The sequence below is a fragment of the Marmota monax genome, unplaced genomic scaffold, assembly GCF_021218885.2.
Source record: "Marmota monax isolate L192 unplaced genomic scaffold, Marmota_monax_Labrador192_F-V1.1 WCK01_AAM20220418_F8-fsc00050, whole genome shotgun sequence".
Classification (NCBI taxonomy): Eukaryota; Metazoa; Chordata; class Mammalia; order Rodentia; family Sciuridae; genus Marmota; species Marmota monax.
The window spans coordinates 8664688-8675394 of NW_026694552.1; the positions used below are offsets into that span (position 1 = coordinate 8664688).

The window sequence follows — 10707 nt, forward strand, 5'->3', positions numbered from 1 at the left end:
TAGGATTGCTGACCCCTGTGTCATCAGAGAAACTTGAAATTTGTACATACAGAGTGTGCCCTGGTGTAGGATATCAAAGAAATGTCTAAATTTCAGTGACATGCACATGCAAAGTGAGCAATAAAGAGTAGTAGTGGTGGCTGTTGTTATTAGTATTATTATTAAGGATGATATTAATAAGCAGAGTTTCAGTTTATGGAATGTTGTTCCCAGTCATTGGTCAGATAAATGCCTTACTTTTCTTGAGAAGGACATTCAAGGACATCAGAATAATAAAATGGGGACTAAACCACTGGCAGGATTCCATGAGCCCTAGGAACTAATGATTATCCTGGGGCAAAGGGCATTTAGTCTCGCCAGTACCTTGGCTGACTTGGGAGTGCTGTGGTGGGATAGAACAGAAACCAGGAGCCTGCACTTTTCACAGTTGGCCAGAAGGTGGTGCTGCCACCTCATGTGAGCCAGAACTGTTCTGGCTCATGGCTGCCTGAAGTTGCTAGCTTTTATAAACAGAGGCTGTGCCATGTTACTGAGTGGGTTGGTTTGAAAAGGACAGAGACAAAAGGGATATTTATTTCAGCTTCAGAGTTATGCATTGCTGCATAACTCAATGCTTCTTTAACCTGAGCGGCCCATCTTCAATGCCATATACTGGTCAACACATATAAGCACATCTGCACCATGAATCATTTGTGTATTTTCCAATCTTCTTGATGTTGCCTTTTGATCTCAAACTTGTTTCCTTTTTACAGATTCTCCTGCCACTTGAGCTTCATCAGGACCCCTGATATCATCACTTTAGGGGCTCACTCCACACTGTGGCCATGGCAGATATGTCAATACCTTTAAATTCACTGCAATTCAACAATATGATGAGGGAGGAAAATGTTGATCCCCAAAACAGGGGGACAGCCTTATCTAGACCAATAACAGAGACAAGAGAAGAGGTCCAAATGCTGCATTCTCATGTACAGCTGCCTATAGTCGCAACTTCAGCCTCCGACCCTGGAGGGACACCCACAGAGCTGATGACATCCCCAGCCTTTGACACCATGTCCACACCTCTTATGGGAGCACCAAACTCTGGAGCATTGTCCCCATCACTACTGCCCTCCTCAGACTCTGGAACAATGTCCCCACTGCTAATGCCAACTTCAGACTCTGGGGCACTGTCCCCATTGCTAATGCCAGCTTCAGACTCTGGGACACTGTCTCCACTACTAATGCCAGTCTCTGATTCTGGAACATTGTCCCCATTGCTGTCCACTTCAGACTATGGCTTAATGTCCCCAGGGATGATGACAATTCCTGACTTTGGAACAATGTCCACAGCACTAATGGCAGCACCAGATTCTGCAGAGATATCACCATTGGCAATGCCAGCTCCATCCTCTGGAGTGATGTCTACACCTATAATGAGCGCCTCATCCTCTGAAGCAATGTCCACACCATTAATGCTAGCCCCAGATCCTGGAGAAATATCCCCACTCCTAATTCCAGATATAAACCCTAGGGGAATATCCACACAGCCAATGGCAGCTCCAGGCTCTGAAGCAATGTCTCCATTGCAAATTACAGATGAAGATACTGAAGCAATGTCCAAAGTGCTAATGACTGCCCTGGCCTCTGGAGAGATATCTTCATTGCTAATGTCTGGCACCGACTCTGAAGCGATATCATCACTGATAATGTCAGCTCTAGCTTCTGGAGAAACATCAACTCAGCCAACAAGCACCCAAGACTCTGAGGGAATGTCTACCATGCTCATGTCAGGCCCAGACTCTGGAGTCATGTCTTCACTGCTAATGTCAGCTTCAGACCCTGGAGCAATGTCCACACCGCTTCTGTCAGTCCCAGAAGCTGGAGAAATGTCCACATTACCAAAGCCAGCCCCAGAGGTTGAGGCAATGTCCCCGCTGCTAATGACAGGCCTAGGCTCTGCAGTGATGCCTGCTCAACTGATGCCAGCCCCAGTTTCTGGAGTGATGTCCTCACAGTTAACACAAAATCTAGACTCTGAAATCATGTCTCCTTCATCAATGAGAGCAACAGCCTCTGGAACAATGTCCACACTGCCAGTGAGAGTTTCAGACTCAGGAGTGATGAGAGCTCCTGCTTCAGGAAGTATGTTGACATTGAAGAAGACAGTCCCAGCCTCTGGAGCTATGTCTGCCCCACTGATGGCAGTCACCAACTCTGGAGTGACATTCACAGAGCAAATGCCAACTACAGCCTCTAGAGTGATGTCCACACAGTTACCGATGGCCAAAACAGGATCAACACCCACAAGCTTTATGAAAGGTATGGCTAGTGAAGCAACATCCACACAGAGAATGAGAGCCTCAGCTTCTGGAATGATGTCCACACAGCTAGTTACAGCCACAGCCTCTGAAACAACGTGTGTGCCACAACTGACAGCCCCAGCCTCTGGATTGATATCCATGCATCAAATCAGATCTCCAGTTTCTGGAGCAATGTGCATGTCACAGATGAGGAACACAGTCTCAGGACTGACATCTACACCACAAATGAGAGCCACAGCATCTGGAGCAATGTCCACCCCACTAATGACAGCCAAAGCCTCTGGATCAATGTCCACACCTTTCATGAGAGATGCAACCTCAGGTGTGATGTCCATGCCACAAACGATAGCTCCAGCTTCTGGAGCATTGTCTAAGCCACTAACAACATCCAAAGCCTCTGGAACAAGGTTCATGCAACAAATGACAATGGCATCTTCTGGAGTGATGTCCACACCACTAATGAGAGACATAGCTTCTGGAACTCTGTCCATGCCACAAATGACAGACACAGCCTTAGGAGGCCCAGAAGGGGTGTCCACACTGCTAACAAGAGCCACAGCCTCTGGAGCAATGTCCACATCACAAATGACAGTCACAGCCTCTGAAGATATGTCCATGCCTCTAATGAGAACTCCAGGCCCTGAAGCAATGCCCACATCACTAATGAGAGCCACAGCCTCTGGGAAGATGCCCAGTCATCCAGTGAACATCCAGGACTCTGGAGGGATGTCCACATCTTTCATGAGATCCATGACCTCAGGAGGGATGCAGATGAGAGCCCGGGCCTCTGGAGCAATGTCTACACCACTAACGAGAACCTCAGATTCTGAAGGGATGTCCCCACTGCACACAAGAGCTTCATCCTCTGGAGACAGGTCCCTGCCACTAATGAGATGCCCACCTTCTGGAGAGACAGCTACACCTCCAAGAGCCCCAGTTTATGGAACAATATCTGCTCCACAAATGACAGCCACAACTTCTGGAATGATGTCCATGCCACAGGTGAAGGCTTCAGTTTCTGGAGTAGTGCCCACGCCACTAATGAGATCCACAGCCTCTGGAGGGATGTCCACAGCACCGATGAGAACTCCAGCTTCTAGAACAAGGTCCACTTCACAAATGATACCCACAGCTTCTGGAGACATTTGCACACTCCCAATGCGAGGTCCAGCCTCTGGAGGGATATCCCCACCACTAGTCAGAGCACCAGTCTCTGGAGTCACTTCCACACCACTAAGGAGACCCTCAGTCTCTGGAGCTATGTCCACAGAGTTCATGAGACCTCCAGTCTCTGGAAAGATGTCCACTGCACCACCAACAAACATGGCCTCTGGGGGGATGTCCAAGCAATCAATGAGAACAACAGTGTCTGGAACAACGCCCATGCCTTTGATGTCAGCCATGGCTTCCGGAGAGATGTCTGTGCCACTAATGAAAACCATGGCCTCTGGAGAAATGCCACAAACAACATACACAGCTTCTGGAGGGATGGTTAAGCCACCAATGAGAGTCTCAACTTCTGGATCAGTATCTACACCACCTATGAGAGCCTCAGTTTCTGGAACAATGTCCACACCACTACTGAAAACCATGGCCTCTGGAGGGATATCCATGCCACAAATGACAGCCACAGCCTCTGGAGGGATGTCCACACCGCTAATGAGGACCCCAGCCCCTGGGGCAATGTCCACACCACAAACAGCCTTTGGAAAGATGAACACTCCAGAAATCAAAGCTACAGACACCGGAGGGGCATCTACCTCTCACATCAATGTCACAGCTTCGGGATCAAAGTCCACACCACATAAGACTGCCTCAACCCCTGGAACAACAAACCAGCCACCAAAGGAAGTGCCATCCTTTGGAATGTTGACCCCAGCACTCTGTTACCTCTTAGAAGAGCAAGAAGCAGCCCGGGGTTCATGCTCTGTGGAGGATGAGATGGAAATTGATGAGGAGAAGCAAATGAAGGGATTTTTGAATGATTCAGAGAAAATGGCATTTCTGGTGTCTCTTCATCTAGGGGCGGCAGAGAGGTGGTCCATCTTGCAAATGGAAGTAGGAAATCCCCTATCAAATGAAAATAAATCTTTCCTGAGCAGATCACAGGGCTTATATGACTCTCTATCTGAGATAGACATCCTCAGTGCTGTTCTTTGCCATCCCAAGCAGGGCCAGAAGTCAGTCAGGCAGTATGCCACCGACTTCCTGCTGCTGGCCCGACATTTGTCTTGGTCTGATGCCATTCTACGGACCAGGTTTCTGGAAGGACTCTCGGAAGCTGTTACCACCAAAATGGGTCGGATCTTCCTGAAGGTGGCCGGCAGCCTAAAGGAGCTGATAGACAGATCTCTCTACACAGAGTGCCAGCTGGCTGAAGAGAGGGATTCCCCAGGCAACTCAAGCCAGGTTTTGCCGACAGCCTGTAAGCGGAATAATGAGGAGGCCATGGAGAATGAACTGAGCTCTCAGCAGCAGACAGAGGAGGTAATGATGGAGAATACACCCTGCTCTTCTCAGTAGAGTTAAGAAAGAAGCAAGAGGGAGGTATTGATCCCCTAGATCATAAAAACCCAACCTGGAGTTTTATCAGTGAATGTAGATGAGTAGTTATTTTGGGTGGATTAACTGCTTTCAGGAGCAATGCTCACCCAAGTTAGTGAAGTTGTGGGATGGTTAAAGTACTAAATCTTCTAATTATAAGGGAACTGGCTGGATTGAGTCCTAAATATTTATTCCAAGTCCAAGTCTAAGGGAGACGTAGCTTCTTTAAGGGGTTGGGTCCCACCTATAACCATAGGCATTTGTAGACTCAGGTCACTAAGGGATTTGGTTAGCCTAGCCCTCTTGTACATTTTATGTGGGTAAATTAGCCAAGTTCTCTAATCTGTTAAGTCAGTGAATTTAGTTAGACAGAACACCTTTTGTCATAGGAAGTGTGATTCTTATAACTGATGTTTTTTTTTTTTTTCCTCACTCCCAGCACCAACATGTTCCCAAACGCTGTTACTACCTGAAAGAGCATGGAGACCCACAGGAGGGACTTCATGACCACCTTCGACAGAGCATAGGCCATCAGAAGGCCCCCACCAACAAGTAGTACTCCTGGGACTCTTCTGTGACATCTGACTTGGCTGCTAACTTGAGAACTGGTCCCTGGACCCATTCCATTCAACTACATCATAAACCTTGTTGCCTTCGCCCTCTAGCCTCCCCCTCTAGGCACATCCCACTTTATCTCCCACTTGGCTGCCTTGACCTTCTCTTTCACCCACATGCCTGTGACCTGCCCTGACAATCAGAGTGTGAACTCCCTTTACCATCAAGGCCAGTCCTATTCATTGGTCCAGGGAGAAGTCTAGGCAGGAGAAATCATGTCCTACCTCAAAAACACCTTAGAGTGTCTTGCCGTATGTCACCAGGCAAACTTGAGGAAACCCTGGTTCCATTCCACCTGGCAGGGGAGCCTATAAAGAGTGATACCCACTTGTGTACCATCCTTTTAAACCAGTTGACTTGCCCTTGTATGCCCCAACTCATAGTACCTAAAATGGGTCTTCAGGGTCCTTACCCTGTTTATAGTTTCCATCCTGAACCATTTGTTTTGACCCATATTAATAATAATGATAATAATAATAATAATGATAGTAATGGCTAACAGTTATTGATAATGTACCATGTGACAGGTACTGGGCTAAACTCTTGACAAGCACCATCTCACCACATTGTTAAAGTAACCCCACTTGTTCTTGTGTTGTAAGCTTCTGACCTCTTGATCTGTTGTTTATTGCCCTTGTCTTGTCCTTCAGTGTGGAATCTCTAGCTCTGACCTCTTGGTAACTCCCCTCAGTTGTTAGCTGCCCTCACTCTCCTTGGCTGTTGTGCTTCGTGGCCAGCATTCTTGATAAGGGTTTTGGTCTTTCAACAGGCATAGATGTTAGAACATAACATGAGCAGTGTTTGCCTTCAGGTGGTGGGGTTATGGGTGTTTTTTTATTTTCTTCTTTCTATTTCTCTATACTTTCCAGATTCTCTACAGTAAGCATGTATTACATTTGTAATCATAAAAGCAAATAAAGGTCATTTATGAAAAAAGGATTCAATTGTGGCTACAAGAATTTGATTTCTTTTTAATTTTTTTATTTGTTCTTTTTAGTTATCCATGACAGTATAATATTATACAGACATGGAGTTTAAGTTCCCATTCCTGTGGTTGTACATGATGTGGAGTTACACTGGTCGTGTATTCATATATGAACATAGGAAAGTTATGTCTGATTCATTCTACTGTCTTTTCCATTGCCATCTTCCATCCCTTCCCTTCATTCCCTACTCTGGTGAACTTCTATTCTTCCTCCCCTTATTGTGAGTTAGCATCCACATGTCAGAGAGAATATTTGATCTTTGGTTTTTGTGGGACTAGCTTATTTCACTTAGCATGATATTCTCCAGTTCCATCCATTTACTGAAAAATGCCATAATTTCATTCTTCTTTATGGCTGAGTATTATTCCATTGTGTATACATACATTTTCTTTATCTGTTTATCTGTTGAAGAGCACCTAGGTTGTTTTCATAGCTTAGCTATTATGAATTGAGCTGCTATAAACATTGATGTGGCTATCACACTGTAGTATGCTGATTTTAACTCCTTTGGTTATAAAACAAGGAGTGGGATAACTGGTCAAGTGGTGTTTCAATTCCAAGTTAAGCATTTGATGTATTGAGTCCTTCATTCAGCTCATATTTATCACCTTACATATGTCAATTGCTGTTTGGGGAACAGGCAGATAAGACCCCTTGCTTATACAAAAATTACATCCCAACAAGAGGGGGTGAGAATAGACAATAAGCAAGGACACACTTAAGTAAGATAGAATAAGATAGTGAATACTATGAAGACAATAAATTAGAATAATGGGAAATTTGATAAAAACAGGACAAGTTTGTTTATTTAATAATAGTTTATTTAATAATAGTCCAAATAATTGGTTTACTCAAAAATCTTTCAAAAACAGAAGTGGCAAAATTAGAAACATATTTTAGAAAGATAACTTAGCAACAGTTTGTAGGCAGGGTGAGGGAAGGGGTCAGAGGTAGTTGAGTCCCCATTGCAATCTAGATAACTTGATCATGGGTGGTGGCAGTGGGGATGAAAAGGCAGGGACAGTGGTCAAACCCTCTCTGAGGACTCAAGTCTACTGCTCCATTACCCTAAACATTGGGTCTGATTCCAGGAAGAGGAAAATTATTCTCAGAAAAAACAAATATTGGCAAACAATTTGGCAGCCTCAGAGTACTGTACATAAGAATCTGGCTCTAGAAGCTGCCTGAAACTGTATTGATCACCAGTGCTATTGCCTCAGGAAAATGAGGGCACTATAAGTTGGGCAACACAACTTCCAGGTGGGGGACACCCAGCCTCTAGTAACCCAGCTTTCCCCCTATTTTTTGTGCACACAGACTCCCATGTGGCCCAGTCCAGGCCCTAGGAGAGTGTGGACATCCATGTTTGGCCAGAATTGCTCTTAGCTTGGAAAATTATTTGTCAAATTTTCTCCCCACTGAAAAAGAAATTGATGATATAGAAGTCACAATTTATGTGCAGGAAATGTATACAGGAAGGAAAATGTCTTAAAAATGAAACTGATTTTCTTATATCCATGATAATGGAGAACAATAGCAGTTCTTTTCTTTTTTTTCTTCCCAGGCATTCATCTTCCTTTTGCTTTTGACTCTCTTCTCCTTCAAGCTAACATTGCCAGAAATAAATGGAACAAATGAAGCCCAATCATACCCTGTCAGAGCTCAGTCCCTGTTCTACCCACCCTAAAGTTATTTTTAGACACATGTTTCAAGAGCCACTCAGCCTCTACATGGAGCTGGGCTATCATATACCAAGTACTTGAGAAAATTTTGTCTCTGGAAAATGGTGTTTCATGTTTCTCTAGGTTTCACTGGCCCATAAGCAGGCAATATTCAGATGTCATTCACCTCTGTTCCCACCTTTATGTTACAGGACCTCGACCACTTGAAGCTTTTCTCCAGTCTATTGGGAGAAACCTAGCAGTTTCATGTACTCTAAAATAGTCCTTGCCAGTTCTTTGACTGCTACCCTGCCTAATGGAGGCCAGATGCATACATAGCCATTTGAGGGCAGCTTTTTGACCCCACTCCAGCTACTGATGTATACTTCTGGCTATGGGAACATGGAAACCCTTGCTGGAAGTGGGGGGGGGGTGTGAATTAATTTTGGGGCACTCACAGCTACATAGCAAGGAGATGCCTAAATGGTGCCACTCTCCCTTTGGCAGCTTTGGCTGAAGGCACTGATAAATTTACCCAGAAGGTGAGAATGCACTTTTTAGTTGTGTGTCACACTTTTTGCCTGGACACTGAAACAACAATGTTTCTACTATGTGTCTTGGCAAGGCCCCTGTCAAAACAACAACAGCCCTGAAAAGTAGGTGGTCTCATTAATATTAGTTCACAGCCCAGGAATCTGAGGCTCAGGGAAGTTAAATAATTGGCTCAGAGCTAAGAAGCAGCAGACTTCAGATTTGAACACAGGAATTCTGACCCTAGAGCCTCACATACACAAAGTGCTCCAGTATATGGGCAGTTTTATTATTCAGAGACAGTTGGTCCATGTGAAGACTTGCTGAACAATTTTTTCACCAAACAGTGGCCAGCATTTGAAGCTCATAAAGTTGGAGGTCTGAGCAAAAATGGCCCTGATTGCCCCCACTCCTTACCCAATTGAGATCCAGATATGAATGCTCCTGGAGGTACTTGGGGGAAAGTCTTCTATATTCAAAGAAAAAAATCAATAATTGTGGAGTGCTCAGGATGTTCTGCCTATGGTTTAGCTGTAGGTTCAGAGTAGAGCAGTTTCTGTTCTAAGCTTTGGCCTGAGAAGGAAACTGAGATTCCCCCTTGAGCATTTTCCAGTTGAGAAGAAATAAATCTTGAACCCAGGAATCTGCAAGTGCAAGGGATTTTTATGGTTACACCAAAAGCTGGGTCCTCTTTCTCAGTACTTATTTCCCCTCTTTTCTACTTTTCCTTTAGGAAAAGGGAGACATGAATAAAGAAGAAAGGTGATTAATTGTTTAGATACTCCATGACCCTACCTTCCAGCACCATACTTCTTCCATGGAAGGTAGTTCTGGCTCCAACATTGGAGGAGAATACATACACTAAAAAAGCATGAGCACTTCTGGTTTCCGTCATTTGATAGAAATAATCTAGAGTGGCTTCTCCCCGTATAAACTCAAAAAATGCTGGATAAAGTTTGGGAAAAAACCTGAAATAAAGAAAAGAAATTCCCCATGGTAAAAACCAAATGTTGATCCTAATGGTATACCAATAAGTTCTTGACCTCTCTAGGGTTGCTGTAGTGGAGTCAGAAGAAATCTGGGCCAGCTGAAAAATGAATACTTACACAGTGCCTGTGGAGCAAAACTGAACCTCTAATTCTATATACGTGCTCAACTACCACTCAAGAGTCAGTACAAAAGAAAGATATTTTCTTCTTTTTTAATAACAATTATAGAATGCTGCATGAATTTGGATGTCACCCATAATGGTTTGCATATTACTTGTCCCTGAAAAGCTCACGTGGCAATGGAGGAATACTCAGAGGTGAAATGATTATATCATAAGACTTATAACCTAATCAACAGATTAACCTATTTGATTGATTAATAATTTGAATGGATTACTGGGTGGTACCTGTAGGCAGGTGGGGTGTGACTGGAGGAAGTAGGTCATGGAGGGCATGGCCTTGGAAATTATATCTTATCTCTAACTCTCCTTGGGTTCATATTCATTGTCTCTGTCTGTCTCTCTCACACTGTCTCCTGGGTGCCATGAGCTGAGCAGCTTTCCTCTGCTACAACATACTCCCAAGATGTTCTGCCTCATCCCAGGCCCAAAACAATGGAATCAGCCAACCATGAACTGAGATCTCTGAAACTGTGAGTCCAAAATAAACTTTTCTTCTGCTAAGGTGGATCTTGTCAGGTATTTTTGTCACAGTGATAAATAGCTGACTAACATATCTTTGTGCAGGATCATGCTAATCTCCTCTGTGTAATTCCAATCTTAGTATCCATGCTGCTGAAGCTAGTACAGAACAAAGATGTTTCTGACAAAGGATTAGATAATTTACATTCTTAGAAAAGGTGTGGCTCTTAGAGCTAGGCTGGACCTGGGGAAGCTGGCAAAATTGAAAAAAAAAAAGCCCCCATCCTATGACAATCTTTGCTGAGAATTTCACTTATCTAAATACTGACATAAAAGTGAGTATTGAATACATTGGCCTTTGCTTTTCCTCAATTTCCTCTAATATGTTCTAAATTTTTTTGTAACAGCTTTATCAAGATATAATCCAAATGCCATAT

The 10707-nt window shown here is 44.1% G+C and overlaps 1 protein-coding gene across 1 annotated transcript; it reads left to right on the forward strand.

Moving 5' to 3' along the window:
* The first annotated feature begins 769 nt into the window (after positions 1–769).
* Rtl9 (retrotransposon Gag like 9) lies at positions 770–6272 on the forward strand. The gene is made up of 2 exons (XM_046420751.2): positions 770–4790; positions 5287–6272. The coding sequence occupies exons 1-2, from the start codon at positions 825–827 to the stop codon at positions 5401–5403; spliced, it is 4083 nt and encodes a 1360-aa protein (XP_046276707.1). The 5' UTR covers positions 770–824; the 3' UTR covers positions 5404–6272.
* Positions 6273–10707: the final 4435 nt, after the last annotated feature.

Bases quoted from the DNA above. Each gene is read 5' to 3' on its own strand.
- Rtl9 (XM_046420751.2), top strand. From the start codon at position 825: ATGGCAGATATGTCAATACCTTTAAATTCACTGCAATTCAACAATATG. The intron at 4,791-5,286 runs GTAATGATGGAG...CCTCACTCCCAG, and splicing joins CTCAGCAGCAGACAGAGGAG to CACCAACATGTTCCCAAACG.